Source organism: Metarhizium brunneum, chromosome 6 (assembly GCF_013426205.1).
Source record: "Metarhizium brunneum chromosome 6, complete sequence".
Classification (NCBI taxonomy): domain Eukaryota; kingdom Fungi; phylum Ascomycota; class Sordariomycetes; order Hypocreales; family Clavicipitaceae; genus Metarhizium; species Metarhizium brunneum.
Window position 1 is genome coordinate 2,954,291 of NC_089427.1, and position 20,355 is coordinate 2,974,645.

A 20,355-nucleotide genomic window follows, 5' to 3' on the forward strand; every position below is an offset into this window, starting at 1 on the left:
GTCCCACCATCAAACACACGACACATGCTTCACTTCGTCAAAAGCACGAGTGCATCATTCCACATATTTTCTAATGGCAAATTTCATATGCATGCCGTTATCATGTAGCACATGTAGAGCACACGGCCCACCCATACATATTTGGCTGGAATATACAACTACGCACGGCACGTCGCACATGTCACTTGCAAATACAACGCAGATTCCCTCGTCAGGTGTTTCTTTGGTCTCTAGCTGTTATCTATCACAGCCGCAGCAAGTCATACTTGCTGGTCTAATATCCCCCAATTCAATGGTAAATAGCGACCCCCTCCGCTTTTCCATTGCTTCCCGTACGACTGACTGACTGACTTGCACAAGCTCGGCCAGAGAAACACGGGGAATAAAAAGATGTTGAAGTTCTTCTTCAGTCCCCCAAACGCCGGTAAGCACGCTTCTCTAAAGATTTTGCCCTGGTAGGGGTATCATAATGCAAGTCTCTTTTTGACGATTTGCTTTCGCCTCACAAATGCAGGTGTGTCCCAAAAGTGTCTTTGTTGAAAGACGCCGCCACTCCATTCCCAAAATAAAATATCATGAGAGTGGTCTTCGTAACAACAAAAAAAAAAGTTTTCAGAAACGAAGAGCTGAAAATAAATAAGTATCAGATGCCAGAAACCGCCCGTCCCCACGTCCCGTGTGGGGAGATTACATGGTTTCGTTGAGAACCGTACGCCGCCAGAGTGCATGAAAATGCCGATTATAACACATCATAAGATTGGATAAGTGATAAATAGAAGGCTTGTTGAATTCCTTCCATACATTGTCCTAGGATGCAAAAAGATGCAACTTAGAACTTGAGCTGCTTGGGCTGCTCCCAGCTGAATGACTGGTTGGTGCCGAAGTGGCCGTTCTTGGCAGTCTGCAGGTAGATGGGGCGGTCCAGGTTAAGCTCGCGGACAATGACGCCGGGGCGCAGATCAAAGTTGTTGCGGATAATCTCAACGAGCTGGTCAGAGGTCTTCTCGGAGGTGCCGTAGGTGTCGACGTAGATGGACAGAGGCTCCGCAACACCAATGGCATAGGAAAGCTGGACAAGCGCACGGCGGGCAAGACCGGCATTGACCAGGGACTTGGCAATCCAGCGAGCGACATAGGCAGCAGAACGATCGACCTTGGAGAAATCCTTGCCGGAGAAGGCGCCACCACCGTGGGCACCCCAGCCACCGTAGGTGTCGACAATGATCTTACGGCCAGTTAAACCGGCGTCACCCTGGGGACCACCAATGATGAAGAGACCAGAGGGTTGGATCTGGGGATAGTTGGTTAGCCAACAACTCAAAACATCTCTTTGGGCTGTTTTGCGATGAGAAAACTTACGTGGTAAACGGTGTTGTCGTCGAGGTACTTGGCGGGGATGGTCTTCTTAATGATGTTTTCAAGAATCTGCTTGCGGAGCTCCTCGGTGGTAATGTCGGCAGAGTGCTGGGCAGACACAACCACGGTGTGCACACGGACGGGGACAACGGCGCCGTGGTCGTGCTTGTACTCAACGGTGACCTGGGTCTTGGTATCGGGGCGCAGCCAGGGGAGAGAGCCGTCACGGCGGGCAGCAGACATGGCAGCGTTGAGCTTGTGGGCGAGCTGGAGGGTGAGGGGGAAGAGCTCAGGGGTCTCGTCAGTGGCATAACCGAACATGATACCCTGGTCACCAGCACCGAGCTTCTCGAGGGCCTCCTCGTAATGCAGGCCCTGGGCGATATCGGGAGACTGCTGCTCAATGGCAACAAGCAAGTTGAGGGTCTTGTAGTCGAAACCCTTCTCAGAGTGGTCATAGCCAATGTCTCTGACGGCGTCGCGGACAATCTTCTGGTAGTCGAGCTTGGCCTTGGTGGTGATTTCGCCAAAGACCATGATCATACCAGTCTTGGTGGCGGTCTCGCAAGCGACCTTGGACAGGGGATCCTCAGCCAAGCAGGCATCGAGGATGGCATCAGAGACCTGGTCAGCGATCTTGTCGGGGTGACCCTCACCGACAGACTCGGACTATAGGGTGTGTTAGTTATCAGCCTCGGGCGCGGCGCCATATTTACAGTGTTTGCGTCTTTTTTCCCCTTCCCTTTCTCTTGCAAGAGGAGGGGAGGGGGAAGTAGGCTGCCAAACGATTTGAGCGCAGGCCATTCATTCACTTACGGTGAACAGGAAGGTGCCCTGAGGGCTAGATCCGTTGGTGCCGTTGACGCCAGGCATTTTGTGTATGTTGTAGGAGAGGATGAGGGAAAGAATGAGAGGGCAAACAAAATTCAAGTATTGGCCGAGACGAAAGGTCTGTGAGACTTCGACAGCGGGCCGGAAGGAAATAACTGCGAAGAGTGAGTTTCAAAGTCAGCGATTGATTCGTCTCTTGGAAAGCGCGAGCTGCGAAATACTAGGCAGCAGTGCAATTGACGGGTTCACATACCACTACGAGGTGACACTCGGAAGCTGACGGGCGAAGGGGGAAACTGAGGTAAGACGGGATGGGAAAGGAAGAGGAGGGAAAGGAGGAGAGGTTTTATGCCGACAATTTTCTGAGGGGGGCCGCTCGCAGCTGCATGCGCTGCGAACCCAAATGGTGGTTGGAGGGGCAGCCCAGCAAAAAAAATTGGCACGGCGGCATGTTATCGGCACAAGGGCGGGGCTAGTGTCTGGGCTGCAGTGTACATGAGGCATTGCGCTCGGCCACACGCACGGGCAGGTACCCCCGAATACGACTGCTAACAGATTGCTGGGCGCTGGCCGGATGCGATGAGGGGCAGCGACGGCCGCCACCTCTGCGGACCAAATTGCGCCATCTCGGAGCCAGTCAGCGTGGGCAGCATCCAGCGAAACCCAGTTGTTGCACGTCACCCCTGGCTGGGGATGGCACATGTACAGTTACACAAGTACATGAAGTATGATGCAAATGCACTCCAGTAGCCTGTGTTTGTGAGTTTTCAGTCCTGCCCAGATTGGAGTACTGGCCAAGAAACTTTGGCCATCATGACTAGCAATTGTGTCGGTGTTGCATCATCATCAATCTCGCTCGGCCGCCGTACTTTGACCCCCTCCCCTCAAGCACCTCTGAGACCCCGACCAACGCCAAACTTCTCCGTTGTGCCCCAGCCCAGGCCGGCCGCATATGTACTTCGTACTATGTACTCCGTATATCCCCCAGGGTCCAGTCTCTTCGCGCAGATGGACAACGTGTCTACTGGTCAGTTTTGGCGCAATAGTTTCTCCGACCTGTTGGAGCTCCGACAGCCGCTCCGACGAGCTGTCACTGGCATGGCATGGTCGGCGCTTTCGTTTTCGCGGCACCCACTGCTTTCGGCTCTTGAGATTGGAATTTCGTCTGAGACATTGGGTGCTTGGGCTCAAGTTTAGAATCCGGTCTCGCAGGGTTAATGTGCCTGGTATGCTGGGTTCGCCGCCTTTGTTCTGCAAGCACTTCGGAGACTTATGTACCTACTTAAGTACGGAGTACGGAGTACACGCTTCGGAGACTAACCTGCAATACAATATCGAGCTACGGAGTACTCCGTAGTGTCTGCGAAATGTCGCACCTTGCGCCTCTTCTCTGACTTTTGACTCGAGGCTTCGGCGCCGGATTTTGGCACACTGCAGACAAATTAGCCAAGACGACGGCGCCAGCCCGCCAGCCCGACCGACTTTGGCTTGCCAGCCGCCTGCTCAGGTCAAGGCGCTCTCATCAACTTGTATTTCGCTAGGATAGTAATGAATACGTAGTAGTACTGTACTAGTAGCAAATCAAAGGCCCCCACCTGCACCTGACGTCAAGTTGTCAAGCGGCCGGCCCTGTGGGCTGCAGCTCCAGAAAAAAAAACTACGAGCTACCACAGACTAGTAGTGCCAGAATACTAGCAGCGAGAATAACCATAATCCACGTCCCCTCCCCCATTTGCCGGCTCGATCACGGCCTCATCTCGCCTCGATCAAAGGGAAACATCGATAGGCCCCTCTCTGCAGTCTGTCAATTGGGCGGCTGCGCTTCACCACCATGAGCAAATTTGGCGCCATGATCATGGGCCCTGCGGGGGCAGGCAAGGTAAGACGAAGACGAACAAGCAGCAGTCGGCTGCCATGTCCTGTCCCGTTCGAAAACACCAAATTCTAACCTTCAGCTTGTACGCATGCAGTCCACCTTTTGCGCCGCCCTCATTACCCATCTCCAGCTCAACCGCCGTTCCGCCTTCTACGTCAACCTCGACCCCGCGGCCGAGACTTTCGAGCACACGCCCGACCTCGACATCAAGGAACTCATCTCACTCAAGGATGCCATGGAGGAAGTCGGCCTCGGCCCCAACGGCGGCCTAATCTACTGCTTCGAGTTTCTCATGGAGAACCTGGACTGGCTCACCGAGGCACTGGACAACCTGACGGAAGAATATCTCATCATTATCGACATGCCCGGCCAGATTGAGCTCTACACGCACATCCCCATCCTGCCCACCCTCATGAAGTACCTGTCGCAACCTGGATCGCTCGACATTCGCATGGCCGCCGTCTATCTCCTAGAAGCCACCTTTGTGGTCGACCGGGCCAAATTCTTCGCCGGAACTCTGAGCGCCATGAGTGCCATGCTGATGCTCGAGGTCCCCCACATCAACGTCCTCTCCAAAATGGATCTCGTCAAGGACCAAGTCAAGAAGAAGGATCTGAAGCGATTCCTCACGCCCGACATGGGTCTGCTGGAGGATGACCCCGTGGAGCGCGCCAGACGAGTCGCTGAGGGTCCCGAGGGCGACGACGACGAGTCACGAAGACCCGACGAGAGTGAACAGATTATGAAGGGCGCCAGCTTCCGGCGGTTGAATCGTGCTGTGGCAGGCTTGATCGAGAGCTTCAGCATGATCAACTACCTAAAGCTGGACGTGACAAACGAGGACAGCGTGGGCGCCATTCTGAGCTACATTGACGATTGTATCCAGTTTCACGAGGCCCAGGATCCTCACGAACCCAACGACGACGAGGACGAGGCCGGAGATGAAGAGTGACGGCTGCTTACTGTACTTTGCTTTTTCAGTTTCTTTTTTCTTTTTTGGAATACCCGCATAGCGACGGCGTTTAGGATCCTTACAAATCTAAAATTGATAACAAGAAAACAAAGTCGTAATATTTCGCGTCAGTATCAAACCGTAAGCGTGACCAAAGCCCAAAAGATGCCCCCATGCAAGCACAAACCCAAAAAATATACAATCCAATATCAGCATCATTCCCATTTCTACACAAAAATTAACGCCAAAAGTCCCATCACATCCCAACAAGATGAAATCTCCACCGAAAACACCCATCGCCATCATCATCATCTCCCCCTCCCCTCGCCATAGCCACTACTCCCCCCCTCCCTCGCCTCATACCGCTCATACTCCTGCCACCAAAAGTCCTTCAAAACACTCAGATACCCAACAACCTTGCCCCCAAGCACAACGGCATCCGTCACGCTCTCCACGACGCCCCTGTTGCACACCCAGGCCAGCAGCGCCGCGGCCGCGCTCCAGAACACGACCCGCATCACCAGCCGCGTCCACCACATTATCAGCCTCCGCACCCAGTTCATCACCACCACCGTGGCCGTCACCACGCACAGCAGCGCCACGAGCCCCGTCACGCCCTGGTTCTCGACGGCCACGGCCAGCACCCTGTCCGCGAGCGGTTGCACCACGGGCGCCAGCGACGCGAGCCACGCCTGCGCCTGCGCGACCGCCGCCTGCTTGTATATCTGGAAAGGGGCGCGGGGGTTGAGCAGGTGCGTGCGCACCGAGAGCGCGACGTCCGGCGGCAGAAGTTCCGTTAGGAGGCGGGACGTCAGCGACGCGTCCATTGTTTTTTTTTATTCGTAGCTTCTTCTTATTCTTCTGCTTCAAGCGGGTCGGCACGAGAGAAAGGAGCGTGCGTTTTCGATTTCTTTTCTGACCAGAGGGGTGTTGAGCGGGAAGTCGGTGAGTTGTGTGTGTTTTTTTTAAACGGAGTAACCTACATATATCTAGGATTTGGAAGGAGGACCCTTTTCCCGCGATCGATAAGCGTGGGTGCGGTATGGTTGGTTGGTTTCGGGGGTGGGGAGCTTGTCTTGCCATGTGCTTGGTTGGCGTTGCGGCAAGGCCTGACCGTGGATAATCTGGCGTCAAGGTCAATTGCACAACGCCAATCGGCGCGTTGGCAACTACAAACGGACATAGAGCTTCCGCACGCTCCCGCGTCAATGGTAGAGCTGGGACCCATGGCGATTCTGACATTTCCTTCATCATCAATCATTGAATTTTTACTACCAATGTGTGCGTAATTCTACTGTAAGCAAATAAACAAGAATTGCCGTCCTCCCAGCCAGACGCAAATACAGAAAGGGTATCGAAGATGTTGCAAAACAAAAGAAAATGTACATCCATCGTAAAACAGAAACAAACATGGTTTCCAGTTAGCCATTGTAACGAAAATCGACATCTATATATATATTGTCACCTCGTAATGATTTGTCCCGTCTCAACTCCCCCAAAATGATTTCATCAGCGTCGTAGGTCTAAAACATATGATTAGCATTACGGAGACATTGGTGCTCCGTCGCCAATGCTCTGGAGCAGCTTCCTAGCCGCTTCTATTCTCTCTCTGTATTCAGCATGGTTTCCGTTGCCGAGACGCGTAGCTTCACTCAGGCCCAAGACGCATCGTCCCAGACTTGCCACGACTTGTTCCACCAAGACTTGGTCTTCTCGTGAGAGCGTTTGTATCGCAGGAGACTGTGGTCCGCTCCCAGCGCTGTCCTTGTCACATATGCTTCTTGTCTCATTCATGAGTGACTCGGCGACTTGCTTGAGCGGGCTGTCTGGCGATCCGCTCAAGGTTCCCTGGCTCAGCCTGGCTTTGTTGACAAGGGGAAAGCTCCTGTTTGTCCCTGTGGACTCAAACGATGAGACGGACGGACGGTGCAGAGTAGATGGCGTGCTCGCACTAACGGGTCGATGAATGACTGAGCCGTAGCGAGTGTGCTTTCGGTAATATCCGGTAGAATCACTGCTGCTTCCACTGGCGCTACCGCTACCGCTACCACTTGGACTGTCTTGGCCCATCCCGCCAACACTCGACCGGATGGTTGTGGCCGGTGGGCTGTCTTCATCTTCGTAGTCGTCCGTAGGCGTCACAAACCCATCGTCAGATCTCGTCGAGCGGCCTACCGAGCTGCGGCTCTCTCTGCCCTCCATGGCGGTTGCGAAAGAGTCGATGGAAGCCAGAGTATCAATACTGGGTCGTCGTGCGTGCGTCATAGTCGGACCGCGTGTGGTTTCCACAGAGTCTTGAGATGTGACACTGCTTACGCTATCGCTTCTAGTTACCCGCTGCCGGCTAAGAGTGCCCATGGCAGAGTGTAGGAAGAAATGTTCATAATCAAACGCATCTTCCCGATCTTCATGTGATATATCAGTGGGCTCCTGATGTGTATCATGATAGAGCGATTCGCCACTTTCGCTAGCATAATCCGGGAAGTCTTCTTGGTCTTGGTCCTCCTGGTCGTTCTCGGGCATTCCATCATTTGGAAGGTGAGCCTCATCCCGCTCATCACGGCTTTGAGGAGTGGTCTTTGCTTCGCCATTCAATGCAGCTGCGTCTGCTGACCGAACCACTTGATGGCGGTCTATACTCTGTGTTTCCTCATCCTTGTGAGATGCATACGGGGGAGAAGCAGCCTCCGAACCGCCCATTAGCTGTGCTTCCGTTTCTTGCTTTCCCATCTCTTCCGGAATCCTATCATTCTCAAAACCAGACTTGGACCCATTCAACGGGCTAGCCAAACCAGGATTTCCGATTTCTGGTGTATCTGCTTGTTTGGGGCTTGTATATCCTTGTTCCCACCTAGCATGTGTGAAAGGACTAGGCGCCCTTAAACTTTGCAAACTACGCCTCTTCATGCTGTCTGCCTGTGCCTGCTGCTTCAGACTAGAGATCTTGCCTTTGAGTCCTTGCATTTGATCCTGCAGGTCTCGCATTTGCGCAGCCGAGGCGGACCGCGTCGTCACACTAGCTTCCATAGGCGATCCGGAGGTTGGGCTGCCTAGAGCTACAACCTGACTACCAGAGCGACGGTTGTCCTCGTCTTGTGGGCTTTCATCTTCGTCGAGCGGCTCTAAAGCTGAGCCAATAGAGGAGAGAGGAGACTTGACGGAACTTGAACTCTGCTTGGACCCTAAACCGTCGGCACTCTTGGACAACGTCAAGTGTTGGCGATAGCCACCAGCTGCACCAAGGGCACTGGCAGATCGTTGAGGAAGCATAGTCGTACGAGCAACACCTTGTAAGCTATTCTCGCTCACATTCCTCGAGTGTGTTGGAGTAATGGTCTGCGGTCTGTCGTGGATCGAGCCATTCGAGCGAGAACCAGGAGGCGGGGTGGAACATTCAGATATAGACGAATAACTAAACGTCATGGCCCTATTAAGGTTGCCTTCCATAGCCTAACGACCAAATTAGCAAGCAATCTTCACACTCAAGGGGTGGAAAGTTGGAGGTTCTTGTGGCAATATTCCCCTCCTCTTTTCTTTTCTTTTTTCCCGTTTTTTCCTTTTTCTTTTCTTTTGGACAAGTCTACGTACCAGAAGGCGATGTTTCGCATTAGCAAGAATCTGTTCAGCTCGTTTGCTCAGCGAGTTGGTGGAAAGTCTATGCTCATTCAATCTGTGACCAGATGGCATTGTCGAAGCACCGAGGGTTTGAACGGACGTTTCATCCACGAATTCGCTTGCCAAACTCTCCTCATCATCTCCTTGGAAATTGCTATCATCTACACTGACTGAGTCATCAAAGTCGCCAAAGGTAGCTTCTGGGCCATCAATGGTATTGACGGTGCTCGTGGATTCAATTGAGAGTCGGCGCTCGCGCCTCGCAATATTCTGTCTCTTCTTGAGCGCTCTCTTTCCCATTGTCGGTGAGGAGCGTAGAGGTGTGCCGCTATTCGTTCCAGGGGTGCCAGACAAGCCGGAGGAATTGCGACTCGGCGGGAGGCCGGCCGCACTTTCGACTTCGGTCACCTCACCAATATCCGAGAGCATCGTGCCATTGCCATATATGATGGGCGTCGTGGGCGGAAGTGGTCCAGGAATATAGCTAGCTTGCGAGAAATCGTGAAAGTCGTGGGGGGAATGCGCATTGTTCCACGTCACTAGTGGTGAGCGGGATCGGTTGTCGAGATGCTCCGGTTCGCCATAGTCTGGTAGAATCATGTCTGGGTTCGTCAACGTCGGCGAACCTGACTGAGGTCGGTAGGACAAATTCGCAGCTGCGAAGGCATCGTAGCGACTGTCACGGCCCGCGTGGGCCATTGTCTGGGCAGTCATGTTTGACTACCTAGATACCTATAGGTAGCTAGGTATTACCGGAGCGAATGCGCAACAAGTAGTTGCGCCGGTCGAGTCGGTCGAGTCGGTCGAGTCGGTTGAGCTCCCAAGGCCGATTCAAGCCTAAATGCGTTGGATTACAGCAGCCAGGTGCCCCCAACTACTCAGTCACCTCGGTGAAGCGATGCTCTTATACAACCCAAGCTCTGAATGTCTCAATGTCGAACGTCGAAGATACCCAAAGGCAGCACAAGAAGTAAAATGGCCGGAGGACCAGGGCAAGTTGTCGGGGAAGTCTGCGGTCACCTGCACCAGGGCCGGTTACACTGGCCACAAGCGCAACTGCAGGTCTTAAATGCCAGACACCATGAAACAAAGTCGCCTAACTGGTTTGGAGAGTTCGAGTTCGCTATCGGAGCAAGTTGGGAACGCTGGAAAGGTCTGCGATTCGCGACAAGTGAGAGAAAAGTGAGCTCGGTCACAGGCCACGGTCTCCTGAACGGTGTTCCCAGTTGATGCCGAAATAAAGGGTGGTGAAGGGTGTTCGACAGGCCGCCAGGGTAGATGACCCAATGCCCAATGTCCGTCCCCGAAAATGTCAAGTTTGAGGATAGATGCAGCCAGAGGAAAAGATCATGATTGGGGGAAAGTGGAAAATCGGAAGGCGGTGGTGAGGTTGCTGCTTTTTCCCGTCCGGTCCAAATCATCGGGGTCAAGCCGCCACAGTGCACACCACCTCGAGCAGCGTCAGCGCCAAGTACGTACGTCCTAGTATTACTGCGATTGTACTAAAAGCCGCTCAAGAGGCATGGTCAACTGTCCTGGCCAGTCCAAAGTGCCTTTGCAGCCAGTTGGGTCCCCGGAGTCCTTGGCCAGGCAAAGAGGGTCCAGATGTCCGCCGCCTCCAGAGTCCTGTGCATGTGCAGCTAGACTAGAAAGAACTAGCACTGGGGCGGAAAGGAAGAGTTCAGGGGGGTCCAATGCTTAGCTACCTACCAGTTGGCTTTGATCAGACCAAACGCCCCAGGTGCCGCTTGGGTCACCTTGGAAGGAAGGAGTGGATCGACTGCACATGTGTGTTGGCGCAACATCGAACTAGAATCTGACAGGGGTTGAAGAAACGAATCTTGGGTGGCGTCCGTCCAGAAGGGGGGGCCGCGGCCAAAAGAGGCCATGAGATGAGGCCAAACGAAGAAGCGTACGGGGTATTGTTGCACGGGGTAGGACAAAGGCAGAGGCCATTCACTGTTTGAATGTTTCTCTGAAACACCTTGGTTGTCATGCATCCGTATGGGCAGCATTCGCATTCATCACTTGCATACGCCGCATTCACCAAGAGCATTGAAGTCAATCAACTAGCCGCATGCGCACCTGTGGTCAACTGGTCCGTATTTCCCATCCTGCAGCTTTGTCCTCGGCCTCCGCCGGAACCCACAGCACAGGCAGGCAGGGCCTAGGATAATTTGATGCTACTAGTACCAGACATATGTAGTCGTCAACTAGTAGTACACACTATGGAAGCGCTCAGGTCTTTTTCTCCAAAGTCTAACGTGCCCTGACCTGGTTGACGACGGTACTTGGTTCTGGGCCAGATGCGGATAAAATCCTTCTTTCAGTCTGAGCTGCGAGTCACCGAATGGGCCAGCCACAAAGTTAATCCCAAGCCCACATGAGCCACGTATCGGATGCAGACCGCGCTCCAACTATTGTTAATCACTGTGCTTACATACTGTGCTTACATACTGCATCAACGGCCCAAACTGGCCAAACACGAGGGAGTGTGCCGTACGAGCATATGTACACATGTACGACCAGACTGCATGATTTGAGCACGGCACTCTATATTTGATATTCCATGTCCACCGTGCCACTCCCCATCCACTGACCCCTGCCAGCTTTGGCTACCGCCCCTAGAAATACGCCGAAGCCAAGAACTCTTTCAGATCCTGACGTCGGGCCGGGTTTCGAATCTTGGGGATACATCATCTCTCTCCTCCCGTATTGCACGGGGTACAACATCATCATCCGAATGAAAAATAAACGACCGTGCCACACCCGCAACTGGCAAAAAGTCGTGGCTTTGTTCACTTGGGCATCCACCCACCACCGCCGCCGCCGCCGTCTGAGCGCCCATTCACCTCCACGTCCCGAGAGCATCGTACATACACTATGTAGTACATGTATGTAGTCATGTACTTGACAATAACGGTAGTGCAGTTATGGCCGCAAACGCTTCAAGCATGACCGTTCGTCCCGTCTTGTATTCCACCACCAGTTACGGCCTTTGTTAGGCTGTTCCCACATCCAGCGTCCCCCGAGAGAGCTGAGCCTATGTCATAATGCGCCCATTTCTCAGCCTCAACGCAAAAATGCACGTCTTCATGTCGCATGCCGCGTGTCGCTTGCGCCTAAACGGAAGTAAACGTATTGCGCACAGTCTTCTTTCACGTCCAGGCACCGGCGCAACCGGCCAGACATAACGACGCAAATGATTTACTTGCCAATGTGTGGCAGGCTTCATTCTTCTTGGAGCAGTACCCAGCCAACACTAGATTTCACTAACAGCAACATGTGTAATGCAGAAAACACATATACATGGGCTCATCAACGGATTGAATGGCATGGAGATATATTTGCTCATATGATCACGGCTTCCAGTACAAGTTGATACCCATTGCCACGGTTAATTTCGCATAAAATTCAGTATCAGCATGTAGCCCGTTTTTGTATATATCTGAAAAATTCGTCGGGTTCATAGAAGGTTTGCCGGCGGTATTTCGAGGTGTCATGAAATCCAACCTTCTCCCTTTTATTTTTTCGTAACTGCGTCAGAAAATGTAAATGGCTGATCTCCTCTCTCTGTCTTCTTCTTTTTTACTCCCTCTCTCTCCAAGTCCATTCGAATATGATATCAAACTAATCATCAGCAAATGCCTCGGTCTTGGCTTGGATCAAAACCTTGTCAGCGTCATCCTTGGAGGGATGATTGGCAACCAAACGCTACAAATATTAGTTTAGGCTGTGGTCCTCGATTTTTATGAAATATTGCTTACCACGAGGTTACGGAGCAAGATGGCAATCGTCACCTTGCCAACAGAAGGGACATAGATCGAGGCCTTCTCCTTGATCGCGGGGCCGTCAAAGTTCCTGTACGAAGAAAAGTTGATGCACACAGCACCATCACGGATAAGGTCTGTAGGGACCTTGAATGATTCCACAGGAACACCTCCAATGACAACGTCGCTAAGAGGCAAGCAGTCCTTCAAGCCCCAGCCCTCCTTGTCCTCGACTTGGTGTCGCGGGCTTTTGATACCCTGACCACGGGTGAATAACTGGACTCCGGTGATATCAACAGAGTATACAGTAGCACCATCATTGGCTAGCAAAGCAGCGAGAGGCCGGCCGTTTACTTCGGAGCGGTTAATGACGGTGATAGTCTTGCCAAACAGGCGATTCCCGGCTGCCAAAATGGGGTTGTAAATTTGAAGATATTCCAAGATCTTAACCACAGCCAGTGGAGTGCATGGCAAAATAGACTTCTTTCGGTTCTCCGGAGGATCCAGGAATCGGATATTATGATACATGTTGTAAAGATACTTGTGGCGCATACCCTCGACATCTTTGGCAAGCTCTACAGTCTCCTGGACGTACTTGTCATGTGTGGGGTTCTGGGGGAAGATAGGATAGTAAACGATGATGCCGTCAACAACGTCATCTTGATTGGCTTTCGTGATCTCCTCCTCGAGGAGATCTTTGTCAACAGTGCGGAGGTCAAAGTTGAAACCACTGTTGAAGGCGGTCAGCATCTACAAGTCATCACCTCGGAATGCAAAACCAATGGGTCAATCCTGCTCTACTCACTTCTCCTCGCAAGTCTTTTTTGACCACTGGGCGTACTGAACCGCAGCGGGATCACCATTTGCCAAGAAAGCAACAAGCGTCGGTGCTTTGGGGTTACCTCCCTGGACTTTGGCCAGCGTCTCTTTGACTTCGGTCAAGAGGTTCTTAGCAATGGTCTCTGCGGTAATGACCTTGCAGGTCTTCGGAGCTTCTGACGAAGCCATTATCTGAGCACCAAGTCCGTGTTAGCGTCAAATTCTTTATCGCCCAACTGAATATTCAACAGTCGGACGAGGAATAAGTCTTGATTGAAGAACCCCACCAATGTAGCTTTGAAGTCGAAGCTCTACATCGTCACTGGTCAGTGAATATGGAGAATTGGGTCATGGGGGCAGTAGACGAACAATTCAAGTTGTGATTTCCTCCACGTCTGGTAATCAACAGTCCAGGTCAACAATGCTCTCACCCGTGAGGCTTGAACTGTCTGTTGGAGATGCATGATTACGTCGACTCGCTGAGAAAAAAAATGTGCCCCTCCAAAACCTTTGATGCCGCAGTTGCCCCTCTTACTAACCGTGGACTAGCGCCAGTAAGCAAGTAAATGGTGGAGACGAGCCAATGCACCTTCCCTTGTTTAAACCAACTTTTGATGTGGCCTTGAGCCTCAACAACGTTGCATCTAGGTCCGCTGGCTGTGAATGACTTATGGATTCTTCCTTTCCACCACTTTCGAAGAAATCAATCTTGTTCGTTTGTCTATTGGAGCCATGTGTTGGGATTTGAACAGTTCCGCATCATGCGCATCATTGTGCGCGGAAACCCAGAGCCTGGAGCCATCACCAACGGTGAGAAAAAAGGCTCAAATCCGCAGAAAATCCGCAGTCTAACAGCTTCAACTTAAAAAAAATTACAGCCGGTGTCATAGCATGATGGTGGGTGAGAAGCTTCAACTCCATCCAGAAGATATTCTTCATTTCAACAATATGTGGTGGCGCGCGCTGCTCTTACGGCCGTTTGGCGTGCGCAGAGTCCATCGGTGGCCAAGCTCTCCGTCAGATCGATGAACAGAAAACATGTGATGAAAGTCATACTTGTGGACTAGGTCCTTCACGTGATCCTCTTCAGTTGGACGATCGAGATTTACGTCAAGCTCAACACCGGATGCCTCCTCTGGCAGGACAAGTTCTGCAGTCGAAATTCCTCCTGACAGCAAGGAACAGGACGTTGCCGACACGTCATTCACAGAGCCGCTCTCTCCGATATATACATATGGAGCACCATTTCATCTCGCATACCCCGGGTTTTTATCTCAAATCTGCTGCAGCGTTCTTCTCCGCGGGCGGACAAGTTGATAAGCTTCCCCAAGTCAGTCAGTTATCTTTGCAGCGGGCGAAATGTGGAGCCGCACTGGCGCTGGTGTCCAACTCGTCCAGATAAGGTCAGACCAACCAACATCACTGCTTTGAACAGCCCCTTTCTGATAGGATAGTTGTCCAATAGGATTCATTGAATCGGAACCTCGCTCGAATCCGTCGATAACATGCTTGCAATGGTAATTCCGATTGACATTTCAAATAGCCTTGAGGCAGTTGTTTTTCATCACGTGAAGCTTCCAAGCCATGGGAGACATTACCCGCCCCCTTTTGAGGGTTACCTGGTTAATAAATCGGACCATGAATACTCGGTATCATAACGACGTGTCCTGTTGATGAATTAAGCGGTGAATCAACGACAAGAGTCTTCAAAAAACGAAAAGAGATAACATATGTAGAGCATCAACGAAAGTCTATTGTAAGTGTGTCTGATGGGATATTGCCTAGCCTAGCTGACTCACTTCTTATCAGTGGCCGTGACCATTGCCAGAACCCAAGCGTATCAGCGCCACCAGAAGTAGTTGGGTACGATGTCGATCTGGGCGTACTGTATGATAGGCGCTGTTATCATGTCTACCCTGAAACCGCCGGGTGTACCCGGCAATTGAATGAGACAGCCTTAACGCCATGGTGCCGAAGGACAAGTCCATTCGCAGTCCCAACAACCAGGGACCCCAAGATCTTTGCTGGTTGGCTTAGGGCTATCGAATCTAGATAAGCGTTCAGTCCGGAGATGCTTGGAGATGCTTAAATCGGACTCTGGCCGGATGTCGTTGACTTGACTACTATCGCAATGAACCAGAGTATTTAGAGGTCACCATAATGCTAACAACTCAAATCAAAATCAGAATCATATCGAATAGCGAAATTCCACTGTAGGGTGATTTCAAGCGCTACTTTTCAAAGCTATTTGACAACTTTCAAAAAATGGGCTTCAATATATCTTTGTTATGGAAGACCCCCGTGGTGAACCCCATCAACAAGAAAGCTCGAAGCATACCTGTTCTGAACGTAGTTGATCCGTATGGACGGGTATTTTTCTTCTCTTGGATGGGCTTCATGCTTGGATTTTGGGCATGGTACGAAAACCATGGTTTTCATTGCCTCTCTTTTTCCCCTTCCTTCCAGGCTGATGTCGTCTGTACAGGTACACATTTCCTCCATTGTTGACAGTCACGATTAAAAAAGACCTGCACCTCAGCGCCGCCGAAGTAGGCAACTCCAACATTGTATCCCTCTGTGCCACTCTACTTCTACGATTCGTCGCCGGACCCCTCTGCGACCAATTCGGATCCCGGAGAGTCTATGCCTCACTCCTCCTCCTCGGCTGTCTACCGATCGGCCTCGCCCCCCTCGTCAAGACGGCCAACGGCCTCTATGTCTCCCGATTCTTCATTGGTATCCTCGGAGCAACGTTTGTCCCATGCCAAGTCTGGTGCACCGGCTTCTTCGACAAGAACATTGTCGGCACAGCCAATGCTCTCTCTGGGGGATGGGGCAACGCCGGCGGCGGCATCACCTACTTCATCATGCCAGCCGTCTTCGACTCCCTAGTTGCTTCCCAGGGCATGACTCCGTCCAAGGCATGGCGAGTCACCTTTGTCGTGCCCCTCATTTGTCTGATCGCTTGTGCTCTCGGCATGATATTCCTCTGTCCGGACACGCCCCTCGGAAGCTGGGAAGAGAGGTCGCAAAAGCTCCAAGAAAACCTGGACCAATACAGCCCGACGAGCACCACGGCCGTCAACACGCCTCACATCCTCAGCGAGCCGCCGAGCCGAGACGAAGAAAAGGCAGAAGGGTCTGACGGGGAGTCGAAATTCTACAGGCAACCGTCTGCCATCTCCTTGTCGGAAGCCGTGTCCATTGCTCAGGCGGAAACCGTGGTCAAGCCCAGCTTCAAGGACTCTCTGCCCGTCATACTCTCCTTACAAACCCTCTTCCATGTCGCCACATACTCGTGTTCATTCGGCGGTGAGCTGGCCGTCAACTCCATCCTCAGCTCCTACTACAAGGCCAACTTTCCACACTTGGACCAGACCAAAGCCAGCAACTACGCCGCCATCTTCGGCTTCCTCAACTTTGTCACACGTCCGCTCGGCGGCATCGTGGCAGACATCCTCTACAAGGTATCCGGACAAAACCTGTGGACGAAAAAGGCCTGGATCACCATGGCCGGCCTCCTGAGCGGGGCGTTGCTCATCGTCGTCGGAAAGGTTGATCCTTCAGAAGCCAATGGCCGCGACATCGGCACCATGGTAGGCCTCGTCACCATCGCCGCCTTCTTCATAGAGGCAGGCAACGGTGCCAATTTCGCCCTCGTGCCGCACGTCCATCCCGCCGCCAACGGCGTCCTGTCCGGGTGCACCGGCGGCGGCGGCAACCTGGGCGGCGTGGTGTTCGCCATCATCTTCAGGTTCATCGACCACGGCAGCGGCTACGCCACTGCCTGCTGGGTCATCGGCGTCATTCATATTGCCGTCAACTTGGCAGTCTGTTGGATTCCGCCATTGCCAAAGCGCCAAGTCGGCGGACAGTAAACAAACGATCAGTCAGGGTGCCAAAAAATGCATCTTGTGTATATAGGATTTAAAGTTTTTATCACGTAGCGAGCAGCGAGTTTTCATTGGCCTGGGCCATTTTCTTCCAAATAATGCCATCTTTGTTTTTTTTTACCGTTGCCTACCTGCCGTGCCTCAAACTCGTCAAACGTCATTCGGTCCCAAGTAACCTCCAATCGCGACGGCGTTCAGACACAATGATGCCACTGTCCTCACTCACTGAGACACATAACCGAACAATGGTGTCGCAGCCCTTGGAAACCGCCTTGTGAAACACTCTCCCGGTCCCCGAGTGCCACCCCGCCGAAAGGCGTTTGCAGATCCGATGCGAAGCCAAGCCTTGATCGCCAAGATTGTTTGTTTGTGCTCAGCCCTGTAATCAGCCGTGTGTAATTTGACATGAGACGCTGAGGATGGCCATTTCTCCATTGACATGTAATATGTGCATACTCCGTAGTATGCATACGTACATACATATTGTGCATTCAAGAAATTACACTTTTGTCAGAATATTGGATGTAACCCTAGCATGCCAAAAGCTGGCTTCGACGCCAAGAGCGGGTCCTCGTGGCACCTGACTTGACTCTGCATCGCTCACAGACATGTCTTACATTCCAGCGCGGTGTAGCACTAGTACCGATCATCAATAACAAGGTGAGGCTGATGGCAATTGAGTCAAGGTTAATTGAGGCTGAATGTAGTCAAAGTCGCACGCCTTGCGTCATCACTGCCAGGGGAGAGTAGCTGACGAAATGGATAAGACAGTACTCTGTAGATTCCAAGTAAATGGGATTCAGAGACACGCAACACTAAAGGGACTCTCAAGGGCGGACGCATTGGTTAATTAATGAGATGAAATTTTGTTTACATAGCGCCTCGATCCAGGCTTAGCATTAACGAAACGTTCATCAGGACGTCAATCAATATAGCCAAACAGGTTGGGTTCCGCGCGTCACTACCAATGACCCGAAACTTTCCAATCAGTGCCAATATCGACCCATGTACCAGTACCCCTTACCAGAGCGCACCATGTACCGTATATGTGCAAGAGAACCCCAAGACCAGATGAAAAAAAAGAAACACGCATAACCACCCACTGTTACCGATTCTCTCCTTACAGAGCAAGAACGGCGGCAACAACACCCAGAATAGTGAGTGAGCCGACGCGAACGATGTTGGCAGCAGCAGTAGGGGTGGCAAGAGTACTGGGAGCAGTGGTAGTGGGAGCAGCAGTAGTGGGCTTGAAAACAGCAGTGCTGGTAATGAGAATAGGAGCAGACTGGCTGGATGAGGTCTTGACAACCAGAGTGGTGTTGGCAGGAAGGGTAGTGTTGGACTTGATGGTCTTGGAGTGAGTGCTGGTTGTGGCGGGAGCAGAAGTCGTCGCGACGGAAGTGCTGCTGGCGGCGGCAGTGCTCGTGACCGGAGCGGTGCTGCTAGACAAGCTAGACAAAGTAACAGTCTTGGTGACGCTGCCGCTCGAGCTGCCAGAAGGCTGGTTGCCAGAGGCCGTGATGTGGAAAGGGTTAGAGTACTGGAAAGTGACGGTGGGATCGCTCTCGTAGCGGATGACAAGACCATATATAGCCTTGTCACCAAGAGAAGCGTCGACCTTCCATGAGTAGGACTCAGCACTGTTTTTGACACCGGCTGTAATATCGTGTTAGAAAACAATCTCGTCCTAACCATTTCGATTACCTTATGCAGCGCTAACTTACAAGCGATATCAAGAAGCGGGACCTGAGTATTCTGGGTAGCACCGCCGATCAGCTCAATCTTGACGGTACCTTCAGAGTACTTGGCGGGAGCCTTCCAGGTGATAGTAAATGTAGAGCCAGCAGTAATAATCTCGTTAGGCTTGGGGGCGTAGATGGGGTCGAAGTCGGCAGCCTGGCCAAAGGCAGTGGCGGCGAAAGCCAGAACAGTGGCGACAGAGAAACGCATGTTGATGGTTCAAGAAATACAAACGTATTTTTTAATGTCGAGAAGTTAAATATTAAGCGGAGCGAAAGAAGGACTGGAACAGTGTTTTAAAGAGCGTGGGTGGCACAAAGAAGCCTAGATTAAAGAGCGACTGTGGTTGAAGAAGGAGGATGTGAGATGTGAGCGAAACCAAGAGGTGAAGTACAATAATAGTTTTTTGGGAAGGCAGGCAGGCCGGCTGACCGGCAGACTGGCATGTTGCAGCACGTGTAGTCCATGGACCCAGAGGCTGACGGGGCGTGCCTACCAACAATGGGTCCGACCGTTGTTCCTGGACCATTTCATCAGCGGGGGCTTGCTCAGTGGCTGCTGATTCGGGTGTGCCAGCAGGCACCACCCGCTGCACTACCCACCCACAGCATGTTAAGTCCTGACGGTTCTTGGCGGGCCAAAAATGCCATGGTGGAGCCCTTGTCAGGGGAAAAGCAAATTACATCCAAGAATAGGGCCCTTCTATTGGCCAGAGAAGGGCCTGCGCTGGGCTGAGAGCGCCTGGCATCAATTGACGGGTTGGTTGTGGAAATCAGGGTCAGTGGTCGCGGCATGCACCACAACAAGGCGGCGCTTGACATTATGGGCCGAAAGAAAGAAGCTAGTCTACATGGCGAAGTGGCCGAGTCGTGGCTAATAACGAAAAGAGGGAGAAGGGGGACGAAAAAAAAACATCATATCCCCTTGGCCCCTCAGCCGCTGTGGAAACAGTCGGCAGCCCCTTCTCTAATACCAGAATATTGCAATGCTGCGATAGTGCAATGCTGCGATGGTGCAATGGCCAAGTGGATAGTTACCATTTCCTAGATTATCTTCTCCCCGCTCACGCAAGCCTTCTGCCAGCTTTCCGTCAGTCCACGGCAAAGTTTCGCAATTTCCTGTTCCCTAAATAGCACACCGCCGGCTGCAGACCCCCAGGGCCAGTGTGGAATGTCTCGATACCAATGCATAATAGTATTAATTAATTCGTCTATACATAGTAAGCATGCTCGAAATGGTCAATGCCGTCGTGCAATGGATCATCAGCCGCAAACGCCAGCGGCAAACCTTTGGGCCTATGGGTAGCGATTACGTGCTCTCAAATCTGAATGGCGGCGGCATTGCTTGTTACGCCTCCAGTAAAATATTGAATTTACCCATGCCGGTTGAAATTAATTCACCAGTCAGCCCTAAACTCAGTCAACAAAGAGAAGACGTTGTTGAGCTGCTTTTTGCCAAAAAGGATGAGCACATTGAATTAATGCATGCAGCATGGCGCAATCC

The 20,355-nt window shown here is 52.1% G+C and overlaps 7 protein-coding genes across 7 annotated transcripts; 2 read left to right on the top strand and 5 right to left on the bottom strand.

Annotated features, from left to right (window-relative positions):
- Positions 1–829: 829 nt before the first annotated feature.
- On the bottom strand, positions 830–2,229 carry eth-1 (S-adenosylmethionine synthase; the record flags this gene model as incomplete). The annotated part of the gene is made up of 3 exons (XM_014690624.1): positions 830–1,291; positions 1,360–2,025; positions 2,173–2,229. 3 exons carry the CDS (start codon positions 2,227–2,229, stop codon positions 830–832), a joined length of 1,185 nt encoding a protein of 394 aa, XP_014546110.1.
- A 1,789-nt stretch (positions 2,230–4,018) lies between these two features.
- On the top strand, positions 4,019–5,015 carry GPN3 (GPN-loop GTPase 3; the record flags this gene model as incomplete). The annotated part of the gene is made up of 2 exons (XM_014690623.1): positions 4,019–4,066; positions 4,158–5,015. 2 exons carry the CDS (start codon positions 4,019–4,021, stop codon positions 5,013–5,015), a joined length of 906 nt encoding a protein of 301 aa, XP_014546109.1.
- A 308-nt stretch (positions 5,016–5,323) lies between these two features.
- G6M90_00g102380 (uncharacterized protein) lies at positions 5,324–5,842 on the bottom strand (the record flags this gene model as incomplete). The annotated part of the gene is made up of 1 exon (XM_014690622.1): positions 5,324–5,842. One exon carries the CDS (start codon positions 5,840–5,842, stop codon positions 5,324–5,326), a length of 519 nt encoding a protein of 172 aa, XP_014546108.1.
- A 715-nt stretch (positions 5,843–6,557) lies between these two features.
- G6M90_00g102390 (uncharacterized protein) lies at positions 6,558–9,344 on the bottom strand (the record flags this gene model as incomplete). The annotated part of the gene is made up of 2 exons (XM_014690621.1): positions 6,558–8,465; positions 8,604–9,344. 2 exons carry the CDS (start codon positions 9,342–9,344, stop codon positions 6,558–6,560), a joined length of 2,649 nt encoding a protein of 882 aa, XP_014546107.1.
- A 2,916-nt stretch (positions 9,345–12,260) lies between these two features.
- mtd1 (Methylenetetrahydrofolate dehydrogenase) lies at positions 12,261–13,408 on the bottom strand (the record flags this gene model as incomplete). The annotated part of the gene is made up of 3 exons (XM_014690620.1): positions 12,261–12,344; positions 12,398–13,130; positions 13,206–13,408. The coding sequence occupies 3 exons, from the start codon at positions 13,406–13,408 to the stop codon at positions 12,261–12,263; spliced, it is 1,020 nt and encodes a 339-aa protein (XP_014546106.1).
- A 2,076-nt stretch (positions 13,409–15,484) lies between these two features.
- On the top strand, positions 15,485–17,097 carry crnA (Nitrate transporter; the record flags this gene model as incomplete). The annotated part of the gene is made up of 2 exons (XM_014690619.1): positions 15,485–15,636; positions 15,705–17,097. The coding sequence occupies 2 exons, from the start codon at positions 15,485–15,487 to the stop codon at positions 17,095–17,097; spliced, it is 1,545 nt and encodes a 514-aa protein (XP_014546105.1).
- A 1,135-nt stretch (positions 17,098–18,232) lies between these two features.
- On the bottom strand, positions 18,233–19,062 carry G6M90_00g102420 (uncharacterized protein; the record flags this gene model as incomplete). Its single annotated transcript, XM_014690618.1, has 2 exons — positions 18,233–18,768; positions 18,837–19,062. 2 exons carry the CDS (start codon positions 19,060–19,062, stop codon positions 18,233–18,235), a joined length of 762 nt encoding a protein of 253 aa, XP_014546104.1.
- Between the last annotated feature and the right edge of the window lie 1,293 nt (positions 19,063–20,355).